Source organism: Aplidium turbinatum, chromosome 3 (assembly GCF_918807975.1).
Source record: "Aplidium turbinatum chromosome 3, kaAplTurb1.1, whole genome shotgun sequence".
Classification (NCBI taxonomy): domain Eukaryota; kingdom Metazoa; phylum Chordata; class Ascidiacea; order Aplousobranchia; family Polyclinidae; genus Aplidium; species Aplidium turbinatum.
Genome location: NC_137474.1, coordinates 11,513,887 through 11,533,914, shown reverse-complemented (window position 1 = coordinate 11,533,914; position 20,028 = coordinate 11,513,887). Strand labels below are relative to the sequence as shown.

Here is a 20,028-nt window from a genome sequence, read left to right as displayed (position 1 = left end):
TGTTGGTTTGTTCCCGTAAACTATTAGTAACTTTATCGTTGCTGTTGTTTTCTGACAAAGAAAAATAAATTGAATTGAATTGCTATATTCACAATGTTTTCAATCAATAGGCTTGAAGTGTAATACATGATCACGATCACAGAGAATAGGCATTATGATGTTGTAGCGGTTTGGGAGAACTATCTGACAAGTTGTAAGACTCCAACAACCTCCCAGCCACTACTCTGGGAAGGGGTTTCTTGTTTGCGGGAGTATGAAAACAAATATATGAACAAAAAAGGGAGCTGGTATACAAGTCCCCCCTCCCCCCATGGTAACTCATGGCAAAGAGGAATTGACCAAAACATGTGGATTGAAGTGTGTGAACAGTAAAGCAAAGGTAAAGTAGTTTCACCGTATATGTTTGGTTGAGTCCTGTCTTTGTCATAAGTTACCAAGGGGTGGGGGGGGGAAAGGGGACTTGTAGGCTATACTAGCTCCCAAAAAAGCATATATATATGCTTTTTGTAGTAAAACTGCAAAGCAGTATTTAGAAGTCTTTTCTTGGTGCATGTTTGAAAATTTCTTCATCAACATCTTTGTCTATGCCCTACAGCATTGCTGCAATGATATTTTGCTTTATATGTCACCTGGCAGGTCTTTGTAAAAAAAGCAAAATCATAGTTTTTCAGAGAGGTGGGTTGCCAGAGTTGATGTAACAATTTCTTCCCTGTGGTTATCACAATTTTTTTGTCATGGTGATGTTGCAGCAAATGTCTTACCATAGACCATTTCTCAGTGAAGATGTTAGAAAGATACCGTATAATGTTTTCATCCAAGCCTTCAGGTAAACTTTTATTTCAAAGATAATACACATATTCCAAAGTCCCTGATTTAGTTGTCAAACTAAACTTCCAACAAAATATCTCTTCCTGGTCTTCATAAAGTAAATGATTTTTGTTTTTGACTACCTAATTATCGCCTATCGGTAATATAGCCGATGTCTCATGAAGTGGCACTGACTTTGGGAGTGTGAGTGCTCATAACAGGCTTTCTGCCCTGATAGAGGAAATGCCATCCGAACACATCTGTTGGTCCATGTTAGATAAAGCTTGTTGGCAGTGGAAGGCTCAAGATCATGGAATGATGGAAAAGGAAAATTCATAAACCAAGCAAATCTATTACAGCTGTAGAAGGTTACACTTGGCAATAAGAAGGGCATTCAGCTATGAAAATCCATTTCAAATGTATGATAGTAAAAGACAAATATGGACGTTCAACTGTTGCAATACCCGGAACAAAAGATGTAAAACCATGCACGAAATAACTATCTAGTCTTGTGCATTTGTCAAGGCTTTCCCAGGTAAGAATATGGGGCTTGTAGGTTGTATGCCGCCCACGATTTTATGAGAGAGAAAATCTGGAGAGACGTTGCTGACCATCAAGCACGGGTGGCTTGAAACTTACAAGCACCGAGAATATACTATTGAAAATAATTGTTATTTCAATAAACAATAATCACTTCTTCTGGTTCTTCTGCTCCAGAATCAGTTTTGACCATTTTAGAGCAAATTTGTGATCTATGAAAAGCAGTGGCGTACCGTAACCACTTTGACAGGGTGTTCAGTGACGGCAAAGCAACAGCGGGGGGTCTGGGGGACCTCCCCCAGAAAATTTTTAAATTCAACATTGAATTTGGTGCGTTCTGAGAGCATTTTCAGCACAAATTCTGAACATGAACAGAATTGACAAAACTAATGTTGTCGGTATGGAGAAGAATACAAAATAGATATGTATTTGACAGCGCCTATTGAATGAGACTTAATATCAAACATTAAGTTGCATTTCTAAAGTCACATACTTCAGTTCAGTTGCAACACCTTGAGAAATGTACAAGCGGATTAAAAACAAACAGGTGAAAGTTAAAATAAAAAACAATAGCAAAGCAACTCGATAACACTGGTCAACAAAAAAAACATTTTTTTTTGCATAAGCTTTGAGAACTGATTTAAGGTAACTTTGGGGTGCTGAATCCGAATCTGACCTCAGATTTATCCCATCACGTCAGGTTTGTGAGATATGATAACAGCAAATTGCTACTTTTGTCAAAAGTGGAAGATTTGGCGTTGCGTTTACCACCAACATATGCAGTGCTATAACGAAAGGTTAGTGTTAGATAGGCCAAAACAGCTTAAATAAGGTTACTGAACAAGCATTGCCATAAGCCTGTTTAAATCTTTGTGATTTCATGCAAAACATTGACGGGGGTGGGGTCAGTTATACTTTTAGCCTCCCTTTTGGCTTGTTACTACTGGATGGTTAATTTGTTGCTTAGAAAACAAATTGGTATCAAAATTATAGTGGGTGGGTGTATTTCAGCTACTTATGTACTACATGACCTGGATTTCTGGATATAGCACAATGTGTATGTGCAATAAACGCAACGTCAAATCTTCCACTTTTAACAAAAGTAATAATTTGCTGTTATCATATCTCACGAACCTGATGTGACAGGAAAAACTGAGGTCAGATTCGGCACCTCAAAGTTACCCTAAATCCATTAAGAAACTCCAAGCAAGAAAAGTTGTGTTGACCAGTGTAATAAACAAGAAAGTCGATTGCTATGTTGGTCGGCTGTACTTTTATCCGCCGTACTACTTAGTAAAAACGAAAATGTTTAACACCTCGACTACAGAAGGAAAATTCATCTATAGCATAATTCGATTCTTCTCGTTTGTGCAATAAATTTTTGAATTACATCGTCGTAGAAAGCTTGCTTTTGCTTCAGTTCTAGCAAAAGTTCCTTCTCTATTGAAAGCAAGCTGAGCGAGCTCAGTCTTTCTTGTCCTTGTGTGGAACGCAAGCAGGTATGTATTCTCTTTAGAGCTGAGAAGCTTCGTTCTGCCGATGCTGTAGTGCTGGGAATACTAAGTACGAGCTGCGTTAAGTTAAACAATTCGTTGAAGCCAGAACTTAAAGAGTTTTGATGAACATACTCATACATGTTTTGAACAGTTTGTTGCGAAAATTCTGGCAGCGAGTACACAACTTGAAGTTCAGATTTAAGCCGAGAATAATCGAAAATTCCTCCATATATATTTTGCAATTTTGTCATTAAATGGTCAGGGAATTCTTTTTTGAATTCAGGAAACTTGTCACAGCACAGCAGTTGAAAAAACTCGAATTTTGTGACAGCAGTAAATCTTTGATCGATCTGACAACAAACACTGTCGATTATATCCTGATAGAGCAATGAATAAATGACTTTATTAGTTTCATTATCAAAATCTTGATTACGTCTTGGACGCCTGGATGGACCATCATCACTTGAGTCTGAAATAAAAATGGAAAATCTTACTGGGGTGACTGTGTCAATCTAAACAAAAGCATGTTGTCTCAAACTAAACATACAGGGTAAGTACCTAGTTTACTTACAGCCTACCTAATAATAATATAAGGAGAGGTAGTCAGTTTTAAAATGTATAATATACATTATCAGTACGGTAATCGAAGTTTTTTTTACAAACTTAACAGTATGATAGGTCTGGTAGTTGGTGCATTTCAGATGATCATTTTCCTCACAATTTGAAAATACATTAAGTAGTAACTCGATATTCAAGTACGGTAGGCTACCTATGTATTAAACAGTACCGGTATGCATCAAACTTCTTTTTTTTTAAACTAATTTTTATTGGTAACATCTCCTGTAACATATTAACAGGATGGAAGCTGACCTCATATAAGATCTTTTGCTTCCTTCCTCTCTCAGTTCAGTACATATACTGTAATACCAAAAAATAAACCAATGATTGATTGATTTTCATTTTGTACATACCTACTGGTACCGGTAAATTTCCTAGGCTTGCCACAGTAAAGATGGTGATCAAGATTGCTGCAAAATCATCACTGGCTTGAAAGCTAACAATGCATTTAAAAAAATGCAGTTCAAACTATGGCGTAGAGCTAGATGAATGAAACAAGAGTTAAGTTTGGCAAACAAAATTGCCTTGAATTCTAGGAGGCATCCACTTTGACTAAAAATACAATAAAACATTTGCAAAAGGCCTTTATTTCTGGCTAAAATCTGCCTAATAACTTACTTTTGCAGTAGAAAGCTATTTTTCTGCCATTACCTCACATCAAAGTAGCTTACTTTGACGTCTTTTCACAAACATAGGCTACCTTAGACTGACGTATACTAGGATGCATTGCGTTACGGTACGTCAAAGCCCATCCAAATGTCTGCGACAAACCGCACGTCACCGCAGACAAGACGCACGCAGTCTAAGCGCTCCAATACACTCGCGTGGAATGTATCGAGCGATGCGATTTGTCGCAGTAAAAACGCATGTAGTCTAAACGCAGCTTTAGCCACTAGCCAATTTTTTTATTATCAGTAGCCTACCGGTATTATTTTGTTCATTGGCTTCACATTTTAATATATATATTATATACCGTACCGGTGGTACACCCAAGACGAAACAAACATAGGCAATAATTAATGTGAGACAAACCAGGAGACACAGAAAGCGACTTTGAGTCAGCTGGCACCTGCTACATAATTAAGGTGTTTCAGCAATAAGGTACGGTACAATACCAGTAACATACAAACACTCCAATTACAAAACGATTAGATATGTTGTTTTAGAATGGTGCATCAATGATATTGGCTGTTACCATAAGCTTTGTTGCAGATTCAGACAAGCTAGTCCTAATTTACTGGCACTTGGTGCATAAAAAACATTTTATCTTATCTTGTTTCCAACTCTGATCACCTCAAACCATAGCTCAAACTCTAATCCAACAAGCTAAAACTTGCTATTTCCTGGGATTCCCCCAATGACGCGCCAAGGTGTGCAAATCAGCGAGTGCACACCCTAGCTGAACTAAAACCATTGCTGTTTTAGCTGCCTTGTGACGTCATTTTTCTTAATTGTTTATTTTAAATAGCACTCGCCAAGGTGTCAGTGCACACCCAGCTTAAAGGTAATGACCGAAAAAAATTAAAGGCAATGACCTCAAACGTTGGAGTATTAAAATTAGAAGGGGACGAGTTTTGCAATTGAAAAGAAAGCAATCAGCATGCAGCAAGATGTTAGAATATCAGAAAAGTAAAGAACATCGACAACCGATGGAAATTTTCTTTTTTTCTGGATTTCTTGGGGTGTGCAGTGCACACCTTGCACACCCTGAATATACGCCACTGATGAAAAGAGCCATCATCAATTCTCATTTCCATTGTGAAACTTGGACTTGTCTATTGATTTCCATCACCTCTGTCATCTTTTGAAAGTGAGAATGTATGGCCTCTGACTTGGTCCCAATGCAATAGAGTTGAAAATACACCCTTAATGACAAGTTCTTGCGTATGATGTCCATATGCAAAAGGCCTTCAGGACAGGTTTTGCTTTACAACGAGAATGCAAGCAGCAGTTTTATCTAAAATTTATCCCTTTTTTCATGTCATTCCTGAACAACACAAAAATATTAATAAAGGACATTTAGCAAATAGTACATGAAGTCCATTCCTATGCATTACTTGCTTTATCTAATTTGGCATACTTTTTTAAGCTCTTATCTAGCTTTGTACCATACCAAATAGCAACAACTAATATAGTCTAACATCACACAATTCTGATGATATTTATCTCAAATTATATTGTGACTGTGTTGTGTACAGTAGGGAAGTACGGTCTGGAATGGCAACCGTTCAACCATCAAATCACCAATTGTTTGAAAACCAACTCTGATTTTTATGTTGTTTCACTTTTTAATTATGTTTTGAACAAGATTATGAAAGAAAGAGATTAGAAGGCAAGCAAACTTCACATCAAAGGGAGATTGGTGATTTGGTGGCATAATACAAAAATTAGACAATTTCACTGCTCATGTGCAGCCTGTAAACGCTCGTTTTGCTTTGAGGTTTTTGGTAATGCCAGTTTGTGACTAACTTGGTTCCTATTACGTTTTTATTGACCTGTATTCCAGTATATTATTTACTGTTGCACTAAACAATATCTTTTATAGTAGTTTAGCTAATATCTGCCATGCAACACTTTTTTAAAGTTTAACTGTAAAAAGGAATGATAGCTTTGCTTGAAAATTTGTAAGAAAGGTTTTAATTCAAAGTGAATTTTATGCAGCCTTACATAATTATTTTTCCAGGAACTGGTTCTGTAAAAGTTATCTCAACAGAAATTGTAGAATTATAACGAAAAGAAAAGGTTGTTAGCAATTTGTTAAGGAAGTGGATTGCCTACTTTATTTTCATTCTTAAATAACAATGTGAGTTGATATATGTAATACAATATAGCCTGTCATTGCTTTGCTATCTTTTTTCACTGACAAACACTTGAAAGGTTTAAAAACTTTAACGGCACACCTGGATCTAAAATGTCATCCAAAATGCAGTAAAGCAAAAGCATTTTGAGATGAATAACAATAAGATTTTTCCACGTTTCTATGAAAGCAATCACTGTGCATTTTGACATAACCACATTATGAAAAATTCTGCGTATGCCGTATACTTATATACTTTTAAGCACAATCACTGATAGCATTTTGCAACCACTGTTTTTTAAACCTGTTCAGTTCAACAGGCCATAGCCTAAGAAGGACTGTAGGTATTTCTTTCTAGAGCAGCGTCTGTTCATGCTCATGAGAGAAATCAAGGTCTTAAGTCGAAGGGGCTCCCCTCCACTCTACAATTGACAGCGTGCCTTTGAGTGTCTTGCCAAAGACACAACCACATGCTCTTGAGCAGTATCGAACAGGTGGCTTTTCGAACCTTGAACCATGGTTCTCACCACTCGGCTATGCAGTATGCAGCCGGCATTGTTTGAACCCTAAGTTTATGATTATTATATACATAGGCGCCGACTTTTCCAAAAACCTTGGGGGGCGAGAAAGGTGATGACGTCATAACAATAACGCTATTTTACTCAACTAAAATAGTCTTTGATTACGCTTAATGTCTTGTTTATATTGACACCTCGGTCGCAAACCGAAGTTATTAGAACTGCTGCTTGAAACGATTAGTTTTACGCATGCAGTACGCCTAGTCGTAAAATTTTGATATTGTTAGCTCATAATTGGAACAGTTGGAAAACAAGCCGATCTATTTCCTTTTCGTGCGAGTGAATAACAACGATCAAGACAGTGAAGTTATCGAAATAAAACGCAAAAAATCATGATCTCAAGTAGAGTGAAAACCCGCTATCAGTTTTATTAACCTCGTTTCGCTAATTACTTATTTTCAAAGCGCTAACAACGACCAAGTGTTTTCTGCTTTTTATCAAAAGTCTTCACTCTTTATAGTCTTTCATCGAATACCGTATATATTCCAGTATAAATTGAAATGTTCGCAAGTGAATTTCACCTCAAAAAGACAGGTTCAACTTATACACGGGACAAGCTGTTGTGTCCAGCTCGGCAGTTTTCAAAATTTTTGCTGGGGCGAAATCATTGCCGACGTAGATTACGGAGTAGGGTGGCTCTTAAAATTGAGTTTTCGAATTTTGCTTGGGACACCCTTTCAAATGGTGAGGTTGTCAGAAAAAATAACTCTTGCAAATTTTTTTTAAATTTGAAGTTGATTTAGAGGTGGCCCTCCCCCCTAAAGTTCTGTGCCCTCCCTCGAAATACCAAATCTGCGTATCTCGAAAACCACTTGAGCTAGAGATACAGTTTTTGTGTTAAAAGATGCAGAAAACATGGTTTTCTATCTGCTTTCTGAACATTGAATGCATCTATCTTGAGTAGAAAAGCATTTATTTGAAAAAATGCATTTGACCAAATCTTGATTTTACAACCTTTTTTGTGATCACAAAACCGTCTGCAAAATCTCGTTTTTTTGTCTTAATTTTTGCACCTTAGAGGGAACACTGGTAACGATATTCATTTCAAAATGTAATTTTGGTCAGTACCGGAAGAAGCGATATTATCGACAATATTTTACATATTGCCTTGCGTATCGTGACAGGATGTCTGCGACCTACACCATCGGACAATTTCCCTGTCCTTTGCAGGCAACCAACCAGCTGAGTTTTGTCGCAAAGAAGCCATCCTGTCTCTTTCTCGCCGCACTACGAACCCCAACCACTTGCTCCACTCAACTCTCTATGAGTCTGTGAGTCTACCTACTCAAGCATCTAAACCGCATCGCCACTGTCCAAGAGTGGTAAAAGACAGAGCCCTTGACCCCTGGAGTAACAAAGAAGGTTTAAACAAAGAAGAATCGACAATATTGTTCTTGTTGGAATTTGGAAACAGTTTCCTGTGTTTAGTAACAATTTGCAAAAGAAACTGAAGTTGGTAGTCATCTTCAGTTAAGATTTTGTTAAAATCCTGGATTGGACTTAGAGCAACTCCTCTCTCTGCTCTGTCATTCACTACTGAAAGTCCCTTCGCCATGTGTAAAGCTTGAATAATCTTCAGTCCAATGAGCAGGATCCTTTGAAAGTATAATTATTGCTTCATCTTCACCCAACAGCTGAAAAAGCCATTTTGAATTAGAGGTGCAATACTGTTCTAGACCCTTACTGCTGAGAAACGCATCTGCTTTGATGCTTGGTCTCCTTGGTGGACGTTCTCCTGTTTCATCTAACATGGTTGCCACCATTAGCTTTTTACTTTCCACAGACAATCGAGAGTCAAACAAGGCTAGTCCAACCATTTCTTCGGACAGATACCATAAATGCAGACCAAGCTTTTTGCATAAATTGCCTTCGCCATCCAACAAGTGCGATGGATAGCACCTGAAGCTTGAAAGCGGATTCCACGCTCAGGAGTTTCTCCAAGGAATATGATAAAAAACGGGCATTTTAGCTATGCATGAATGCATAAAAGTTTAGGAATAATTATTTCGTTTATTGCTTTATCAGTTATACAGGTTAGTTTATGAACTTTGTTTGTTGAATAGCTTGGGCCACAATACTTGTTTAGCACTGTTTTGTGCTAGGATACCAACAGGTTTTTTCTAAATAACTGCTTTTCTACTCAAGATAGACACAATCATTGTTCAGAAAGCAGATTGGAAATCATGCTTTCTGCATCTTTTGACACAAAAACCGTACCTCTAGCTCAAGCAGTTTTTGAGATATGCAGATTTGGTATTTTGGAGGAGGGCGCAAAACTTTAGGGGGGGAGGGCCACCTCTAAATCAATTTCAAATTCAAAAATTTTTTGCAGGAGTTATTTTTTCTGACAACCTCACCTTTTAAAAGGGTGTCGCACACAAAATTCAAAATTTTTTCATTTTTTGCCAAATAAGAGCCACCCTATTACGGAGTGTGTAATGGCGTCGGCCGAAGTGAAAGTTTTGAATACGTTTATTTGCAGTGATTCAAACTTAATTTTCAAATTTAATGATTTCTTGTCAATTCTAAACCTTATGCACAATTGCACATGTTAAGCAATATGCAAAGCTCACGAGACAAAACAGCGGAAAGAGCTGTTTTAAGAGATCAATTTTTTTATTTTTGCGTGTAGGATATAATCGTTCTTATTACGTAACATTCCATGATCGTTGAAGTTGATGTCAAACCTTAGCGGCCGCATAAAACAATGATGTCAGGTTGGCTTGGTGATAATAGCCGTAAGAGGCGTCGTTAATGCAGGCAATATCTGCGACCAAGACCATTAAACACATTTTCTTTTATCGGTTTTCAATTTAATTCTCACACATTGCGAACAAAACAATGCGTTCTGTTGAATCAAAATTGATCTCACAGCGGGAAGACCTCGTTGAAAATAGCGCGTCTAATTTAGCTGGTTTACTTAATATTGCCATGAATAGTTACGTGACTATTCCAGCAGCGTAAGTTACTTTACCATCTACTTTGACATTTCCATACCGGATAAGAAAGTCATGCGATCAGCTGCTGTTTTGCGGGAAAAGGCAACATAGGCTATTTTTCGCTTTCGGTATTCTTTAAGTCCGTTTAAATGATATAAATCCCTTTTGTGAAGTGTTTTATCTTTGAAACAACACTTGTAATAACCATTTTTCTTGCCCCTCAACCATAAATTTACGGGGGGCGCGGCCCCCCCGGAAGTCGGCGCGTATGATTATATATACATGTTTTACCAATTTATGTCACAATTTAGAATAGAAGCATTGTCCTTTATTTGGTTGTGTTTGTCGGGGTAGTATTTTTTCTCAAACTATTGTTTAGAAACAAAAACTACACAAGTTTAATATTAATATATCGACACAATGTCAGACCTATGGTTTAGTTTTATTTTTGTCAGGAAGCCAACAGAAATAAAGCAAAATATATTTCTTTTTCATCTGCATGCAGTTCAACTGAGGTTTGATGAACCAAAGTTAAAATATTTGCAAAGTAATGTAGTTTTGCTGTTACTCTTCAGGTCTTACGGTGGCACATCAAATTACAATGCAGGAGGTCCATCTGCTGGAGGAGCAGGTGCTTCTTCCAAGAAGCTCCAGCAAACGCAAGCACAAGTTGATGATGTGAGTCATGTCGAGAGTTCCATTTTCAGGCGCCATGTTGTATACAGCAATTACTAGGAGCGCACGACTTTTACAATTATAAGCATGTTGCTAGACATACATTAACAAAGGTTTTAAATGTCTTGGATATGATGTGACTATTGTTTATATTTAATATCAATTTGCCTTAAATTGCCAACCCCACCATTGGGTACAAAACCGACTTTGGATGATGATGGTGATGATAACGTCTGAAAGTCTTGTTTAATTTAAAACTGACCTATGTATGGTAGGCTAACTATGATAGTGATAGCACATGCATATGCATACCCTGGATTTTCTTGGGATGAAGTTTTATCAGTAGCTATTAGGTTACCAATTGTGAATGAATCATGTGTTGTGATTGATAATTGAAAGCTGAGAAAGTGCATAGGAACCTTATGTTTTAGCTTTATGGCAGCCATGTAGAACCCTTCTTTTATATATTTGTGATAAAGATTGATTGTTACTTCTACAGGGAGTGAGACAACATACATACTATAAGAGAGCAACATCATAGTTGTCTTTTGTATGGCCTGCAAAACTAAACGATTCTCTCTGTCATGTTTAGCATATTATGCAACAATAACCAACATGCTTAGCCAAATTACATTGATTAACTTTTGACTTAAAACTGAGTTTAAACTTTCAACTCTAGGTCGTGGACATCATGAGGACAAATGTTGATAAAGTTCTTGAAAGAGATCAGAAGCTCTCTGAATTAGACGACCGGGCAGATGCTTTACAGCAAGGAGCTTCACAGTTTGAAACACAAGCAGCTAAGCTGAAACGAAAATATTGGTGGAAAAATTGCAAGGCAAGTGTTGTGTTGAACTGAGATTTCATGTGCTGACACAATACCATGACCCTGCTTCATTACTTGTTTTTTTATTTTAACATAAATTAGTACAGGAGTCTAAAAAAAAACATTTCTGGGCAACTTTGTTGAAACAGATCTACACATATATACCGCATTTTAGAATTACTTCTATCTGTGGAAAAATGCTTTTATAACTTTTGATGATGTACTGTTAGTAGCCTATTACACGATATCTTAACAATTAACATGCATGCACAATTAACATAACATGCAAATGAAACGTCGGAAATACAAAAGCTAGTTATCATCTTTAACATCACGAGGTAACCTAGTAAATAGTCACCAGAAGAACGCAAATTAATTTTATTACCAAATGCCTGGTGAACAGTCTCTCTCTGTTTTAATTAACATGCATATTACAATATTCAGTTGGTTTAAAAAAGTATTAATATATTATAAAAAAATTTCATATTTACAGATGATAATCATGCTATCCGTTGTGGTACTGGTTATATTAGGAGTAGTGATTAGTAAGTTCCATAATATGTGTTTGCATGTGTATGCAATGTGATTGCAGGCAGTCATGTGTCTTGTGCTATATCTAAACTCCAAATTTAGAAAGATTCATATCCCACACTTCTATTTTGAATAGTTGAACCTAAATATAAAAAACAATGCTCATCAGAGAGGGAAACAAAAGGCAGCTATTTGATCCATGTTGTTTCGGAATTCCTTATGTTTCTAGAGAGATCAAGCTACTGTCACCTGTTTTCTACTGTTTGAATGCATCAGTGTTCAAAAACTGTAATTATCTGCAATTTTTGAACCGTGAATCAAGGTGATTTAGTTAGTGTCAAGTTCTTTGCAAACTATTGTCATCCGCGCAGAACTACTTGCATGTTTGCGAAACAGTACGAAAGAGATGTAGCTTTGTTTGGAAACAGAAGCATACGCATGGTTGATTGGTTGTTTGTATTAATGTTGTTTATTTGTTGTTGTGTTTTTCAGATGTGGGCCATTCTCATCGTTGTCATATTAGTAATTATCATTATAATCGTTGGTAAGTGCCTTTCGTCTGATTAACTATCTGGTATTTTTTTTAAATTGAGGCTACTGGCACTGCATTTTACCCCAACAGCAAAACCCGTCATTTTTACATTAAGTCAACGTCTGCTAACGCTAAATCAATGTAAAAATGACAGATTTTGCTTTCAGAGTTACAAAAGCCATGCACATGCTTAAACATCATTACAGATGAAATTTAGTTTCCTCATGAGCAACAGAGTAATATTCGTTTTCGGTTGTTTCAAACGATTGCTAATTGTGCGAGCACCCCGGCATCCGATGTATGACAGCTCGTCGTGCAGTCACAGTTAAAAAAATGCCATTTTTGCATCGCTATAATGTCCAGAGATTTTGAAACAACGTAAAAAAGACTGAATTTTTGTTGGGAGAATCACACGTTGCCTGAACGCATGCAAAATGACGCAAGTTAAGCCATTATTGAGCTCAGTCGTAACCAATACAACTGAATAAAACTGATTTTTCTCTACAGATTAAAATACTCACTATTAATTATGTTGAAGAATTGGCGGGCAATTCGTTAGCAGCTGTCCGGATAGGATTAGGCAGAGGACATTTTTAACGGGTTAAAATGTAAGATATCAGCTTTTCAAGACATGTAGCGTAGCGCGAATATGTTGTCTTTACAGCAAAAATGACGGGAGGTATTTTAGTTTTTGAGTTTGATATGGCTGCCTTTTTAACGTTTCATATAGAAAAGAATAATATCGAAACTAAACAGTGCTCGAAACGGCATTTAATTGACTGTCCCCGACAGCAAAATCCGTCATTTTGACGCAGACTCTTAAATCAATCTAAAAGTGACGGATTTTGCTGACTGGGGTATGAAAAGTTTCGATATTTATTAAAGGGGTTTGTTTTGAGAAATGATCAAGTTTTGCGGAAACAATGGATAAGCGCCAAGGTTTTGCGGTTGGGTTCGTAGTACAAACCAATTATCTCAGATTTACCAGACCAGTCGTCCAGTAGTTTCGAAAAAAGCATAGCCTCTGAAAAACTAAAAAAAAAATGTTTTGCGAACACAAAGCGATAATTTGCAGCAAGCTCATGGTTATAGGTATTCGGATTGCTAACTTTGTCAAAACGATGAGATACAAGTGGAGAAGTAAACATTATATATATGAGGACTATCACTTAGTGTTTTTTTTACCACATAAAAACAGTTAAACAAAAACGAATACCTCATACGCTAATTTCAAAAACTTTAACTGCAGAGTTTGATGTAGATGAGTCTTGTTTGGTTGTGAAGTTTTTTGTTGTAGAAAATGTTTTTTTCTGATCAAAAATAGCTGTTGTTTTGCACTGTAGCTGAATCTTGTTTGAAAGTTCAGCTATCGTAAAAATACACAGCTTTTCAATAATAACAATGTTTTGCAACGTCCATTCAACATGATCATTGCCTAAATGCTTCGAGACGTTTGCGCGAGACAATGAAGCGATTGAACGAATTGTTGCTGTGGTGCACAGGCATACAGCGCCATCTGTGGTAAGAGAATTTCGATCGATTTCTTGTAAATTGTTTGGCTGACGTCAACAGCAGTTTCGAAAGTTCACCTTCAGTTCTTTTTTGAAAGAATTTTTTGTGAAAGTTTCACAGCAAATAGGATTGTTTTACTATTGATGAAATTGCCGATGCTATGTGCAATGTAATTTTAACTGCATACATATGATACAGTACATTCCAACCGGTGGACTTGCTAAGAAGTTTCATTGTTGCTTATTCTTTATCAGAGCAATTGGCCACTATTTGGTCATCGGCCACCCTTTTATTTGACCCTCCGGGGCCAAGCTACATCTTGTCACCAGCCCAGATTGTTAATGATTGTTGAAGGTTACGACAGAGCAGCAATAATCATTATTGCTTGATTGTAATCATTACCTGGACCAATCAATTCATTGCCTGGTTACCAGAGGTTGCACAATAATCATCAAGAGAGCAGAAAAGGTTACCAGAGAGCAGCCAGTCTTTAGTTTCATTATTATTTAAGAAATGGAAATAGTTTGATTCATTTTGTGGACGAAGGACACCCTTATTTCTATGGTACACTTGGCCAACATTTGTGCCTTTGTCTTGGGATTTAGATATTTTAGTAACCAATCTAAGGTCGAATGAAACAAAAACCTTTTTGTTTTATTGATCGAACATAGTAGTTTCTCCAGTTAGAAACAGATGTTCGTTTTTGCAATTGTTAAGCCAAGCTTTATGTTCTGTGCAACAACTATAAGCTTAACTGCTCACTTAAAGTCGGGATGGCCCGTTTCGGTGAGTCCGATTCGGTGAGTCCGATTTGGTGAGTCCGATCCCTTAACGGGGGATTTTTTTAATTTTTTTTTTAAATTGTTGGGTACCGTAGCCTAATTATCATTGCCGTTTTAGGGTTTGGGGTTAGGGGTTAGAGTTAAGGGTTAGAGATTAGGAACTCACCGAATCGGACTCACCGAATCGGACTCACCGAATAGTAGCAGACCCTACCCCTATCCCCTAACCCTAAAACGGCAATGATAATTAGGCTACGGTACCCGATAATTAAACAAAAAAAATTGAAAAAATCACCGAATAGGGATCGGACTCACCGAAACGAGCCATTCCGACGTTTTCCACGGGCATTAAACAAAAAAGTCACACTTTTCATGACCAGGTGATTTGGCACATTGAACTGGAAAACTCCTCTTGCTGAGGATAAATAGTGATTTGTCTTTAGTGTTGATAAATGATGGGTTTGGTTACTATATTTCAAAATTTTGGTGTAAAATTGAGGTTTTGTCGAAAAGTAATTGCTTGGTAAAATCTGAATTAGTAGAAAAAGATTGAAGATCTTCAGAGATAATAGTAAAACAAAACAAAATGCATTAAGCTTGTAACCAAACTAGGTCAGAACATCCAATTTAACGTCAGTTTGATGTATTGATAACACATTGAGGATCCTTGTAAAATACTCCAAGCCTGTGCAGTGTCCACTGTTATTTTTTTGAAAGTGTTGACAAAATTGGTAGGCTACTCTGTTGGTCGTAAAACTTCTTTAGAAAACTGTAACTGCCACTAATTAAACCGCTTGTTTCATAACTTCAATCTTATTTAGTTTGATTTTTTAATTCAAGCGACATCGATTTAATAAGATTTGCAAGATACATCCAGTGCACTCCATGTAACCGCAGTTTGGAACAGAGCTAAAGTTTACGTTTATTTATTATGTTTATTGATTGTGGCCGCTTGTCCTTACATGCACTGTCTTGGATTCGCAATCCTTGCTCATGTCTTTCGAGCATTTCTTCAAACTTTTGTTTACTTTTACTGTGTGTATTGACGTAAATATTGTTGTTTGTTGTGAAAATTGTAAGCCATTTCTGTAAAGTCGTTGTCTTTCCCTTCAGTCATCATAGCTTACTGAGCATGCAAACATTTTAGCCTGCTGGGTTTGGGTGTTGTAATTGCTGTATTTCTATTGTGATATTTTTAAAGTTTGCTTGTACATGTGCAGCTGCATAATTATTGAAATTAGTACTGGAATTGGTCAACTTGGTTCACTATGGTTTCGGTTTCTGTAGCTACGTAATCTCGACCGAGCTTTTTATAAAGACATTTCAGAAAATTTGGCAAGGGGTAAACGAGACAACAAATGTTGAACATTTTTGCTGTCTGGGGCTGCTTTACTAAGTGCATTGTAAATATACAAAACAGTCGTTTGTTTTCAAAGTAAATTCACATGTCACATTATTGTGTTTACAACTCGACGGAAGTTATCACGTGCTAATGACGTAATGTATTTGAAGCATGACTTGGCTTTTTCTGCACAGTATGATATAGGCTACTGTGCCATAATTTGAAACATAACTTTCCCTGATCTACATTTCTTTGTTGTGATGTAATACGTATCACATGGTATAACGGTAATAGCTTTCCAAAAGTCTTTAAAATATTTATCTAGAGGTTGACATTGTCTCGCTGTTTTTTAAAGATTTTCTATTTTTGTAACGTTGTGCAATGTTGACTCAGAGTGTGATCTTTATTTTTTTTCATGCTTGCTTTGCAGTCTACTTCTCCACAAAATAAGCAACAGGTAAAGTGTACTAACAATTTGTCTATTCGTAAGCTATCTCAAAGCAACAAGTTTTGCATGGTATGTGTTAGAACCAAAGTTCAGCCACCTGTCATACAAAGCGTACTCATGCTGAATCTCATTGGTCAGAGAGACAGTTCATAAAACCTGGTTAGAAAACGTAAACCTAGTACAAGCTTCTCTTATGACTAGGTTCACCCAAACAGTTACCCAGCCAACAAATCATCCCTTTTTTGCATTAATTTAAGTTGCTGACGGAAACAAAAGTCTAATGCAGGCCCATTATCCACTCTTATAATAATAACAGCATTTACATATTATTTACATTGTATATAATATATCGCCGCATTCACAGTACAAACTATGCTCCTGGGCGCTGTACATGACAACGGTGACAAAATAAACCGGTATAATAATGTAAAGTTGAAAACTTAAACCGGTGCCATGTAAACTTCCCATTTCGTTGTGTACAAACACGACTGTTTATCGATTGAGGCTTCGGAAAGGAATTAAATGACCATGCCAGATGGCGCTTGCAAATATCTAAGCGTATATATCGCCTGAAATTACAAAAAAAAAATTGAGGCATGCATTTGGTAAAAGGTTGCTTACAAACTTACTTTTGAAAAATTATGTAAGATTTTTATCTTTGAACTGTTTAAGCAAACGACGTTTTGGCTTTATTTAACTTTTGCGTAAGAGCAGACAGGACTGATAGGTTTGATTTTTAAAAAAGGCATGCCGTAACCCAAACTGTTACCTTCATTACTCAAATGATAGAAGACTCCTACGTATATATTCGTTTTTTGTTTGTACAAATTTTAACGTAGCATGGATAAATAAGTAATATCTACAGGTTTAAAGGTTGTTTATAAAGTCATTTATCTTCTGATCTATCACTTCATCGAAAATGAATTTTGAAACAAGGTTTTATTGAATTATTGACAACAAACCCATGCAGCAAAATCCATCATTTTTACATTGATTTAACGTCTGCAGAGGGTTTTGCTGTCTGGGAACCTTATATTGGCGTGATCTATTACACAAAATGCCGTCATGTCGAAAAAAGTCCTTATTATTTTAGCACAGTGTCGTAAAAAATATGAAAAAGTCCTTAGTATTTCAATATAGTGTCATATTAGGCTATCAATTTTTCTACATCTTCATTATGTTAAAAAGGAAAACTTGCCTTTTGTTGAATATAATTTATAAAGGAACTATATAAACTTTTTAAAAAAGTCCTGAGTTAATTTTACAGCAATTTTAAATGGCACTTCATTTGCCGAGTCTGGCGAAGTATTTATTAACATTTCGAATTGACTGAAATTGGTCGTCGGACCTCTCGGCATGCGACAATTCAGCAAGTACATTTCAGCTACCGCCAAGTCAGCAAATGAGATTTTCACCTAACATCGGACTTGCTTGGTTATCGCTTGTTAAACTGAATTTACTGACTTGTGACAGGCCAGGTTTCAGCCTGCTCAGTTTCATCATTTGTTTGCTTTCAGCCACTTGCTGAAACGTTGCTACTACTTAAACTAGCTCAGTTGTCACTTGCTCAACTGCCATGTGTTCAGTTCACAACTGCTGACTTGCTGAAATTTGCATGTTCAAAGTCGTGCCATTTGTTTTCACCTTCGAATGGTTGAAATCCAAATTTTTACTTTGCGTTTCTTGTAGACTTTAGATAAACCAACGAGAGTGGTGTCTGAAAAGATCGCATTTGGGACAAATGTCTGTTGTTAAAAACGACCAACATCTTGCACCGTTTTTAATCGCTTGGCGTGATGTACTCGTCACGAGATTAGTTCAACACACGATTATTATAAATTCTTCTGATCAACTTGTTGTACATATCGCTTTGCATTTTTTGAGCATTTCCACTAGATACGGATGAAAAGTTTTCATGCAAACCAATGGTTTTCAAGCTGGGGGTCGCGAGCCATTTTTCAGGAGGCCATGAGACGTCTGAAAATCCAGTGTATTGTTTTAGATTCTTTTTTCCCCGAAAAGATTACAACTGTGGTTTTTCGCAATCAACCATTTCTCGGCCTGAGGTTATACTCTTGTTTAAGCTTTCAGTCGTTGCATAGGTTTTATTATAGAAAAGCATTCGATATTTTTCACCTAGTTTCTAGTTCTTATACGTTGCTTTGTGCAGACTATCGTTAGCCAGTAACCACGCTATGGCAAAAAAACAAGGTTATTTCGAATCCTATGTCAAATATGGATTTGTCAGTATCGCTCTCAATGTCATTGAAAGATTTCAGTGTGTAGGCTATTTTGTTTGAAAGTTCTTTCATGAGCAGTTTCACACATTAACGAGCGTCCCCAAAAAATGCGTCCCCAACCATCTCACTGAAGCTGATTTCAATAAATCCATAAAAGATCGCAATAAATTCCAACCGGTCAAAATGCGAAAATGTAGCTTACAGTCATCATTTTTTCTTCTATAATCTAGCCAAGCTTGAAAGGAAATGAAAATAATAATCGCAGGAAAACATAAATGTCATAATAACATCGCGAAAATACGTTCTTCGTTTCAGAAGTTTGCACTAGAACAGCGGAACGAGACATAGATTGGATATCTGCATGAATCAAATTTGATTAAAGTTTGCATTTATTATGCTTTTATTGAATAGTTTTAAAGGGGGTTGTGAGTCTCCGTTGATTGCTCTGACTCTGAGGGAGTCGAGGTGCAAAAAAGGTTGAAAACCCCTGATGTAAACTAACTACTCACTAAAAGCCGAGCGAGTAAACAGACATCAAATTCGAAATCAATGCTGCAGCAACAGCCATGAGGCCCTGTTCTGCTTTATTTCAATGCTTCCGTTAACCATTGTCATTTAATTAGTCTTCGAATCTCAATAGGAAAAGTGATTTGTAGCCTACGACTTTGATAGAAAATTAGTTTTATTGTACCATAAATAGATGACTGATAACAAAGTACTTGCGTTGAACAATGCCATTGAACTTACGTAAAAACCAGAGCAAACTCTAACGTTTACGGCGCAACTCTTAAGACAAATAAACTGTATTAAGATTTTTGTCAAAACGTCTGCAGATGAATGTGTAGCCAGCGTCGTTTTAAAACGAACTTATTATTTCTTTAATGTACCGAGTTTCTGCGGTTGATAGCGGCAGGTTTACAACCTATTCAAGCATCATGCATTATTGAGCACCCTCGCAGTTTATAATTTTCTTCTTTGCAGTCAGCGTGGTCACATCCCAACAAAAGAGCTAAAAAAGAGGAAACAAAACACAAAACGAAGAAGAATCTTCCCCAAAAGACAATTTTTGTCTTATTGGCACCATTGCCATTTCACAAGGCTTGCAATTGTCAAATATTTTCTTTCTGTTCCGCTGTTGTCTTGACTCATTTCGTGTAATCGTATTAGAAATATGCGTTAATTTATTAAGCTAACTTGTGTACATTGCGCATGCAATTTTCACTTAGTATTACCGTGAAAAAGCTAACCATTCTTCCTTAACGAGGTTTATAACCTTCAGTAGTTAATGTCATATTCTTAGTATTGTTCAATTTTAAGACCGGCAATTGATGATAGGTAGAAACTGTTCCATAATCTTCCGTTTAC

The 20,028-nt window shown here is 36.7% G+C and overlaps 1 protein-coding gene across 1 annotated transcript; it reads left to right on the top strand.

Moving 5' to 3' along the window:
• Nucleotides 1-3,235: 3,235 nt before the first annotated feature.
• LOC145765931 (vesicle-associated membrane protein 3-like) lies at nt 3,236-19,810 on the top strand. The gene is made up of 5 exons (XM_082577594.1): nt 3,236-3,393; nt 10,351-10,453; nt 11,130-11,288; nt 12,300-12,351; nt 19,645-19,810. Exons 1-5 carry the CDS (start codon nt 3,368-3,370, stop codon nt 19,674-19,676), a joined length of 372 nt encoding a protein of 123 aa, XP_082433720.1. The 5' UTR covers nt 3,236-3,367; the 3' UTR covers nt 19,677-19,810.
• The last annotated feature ends 218 nt before the right edge of the window (nt 19,811-20,028 follow it).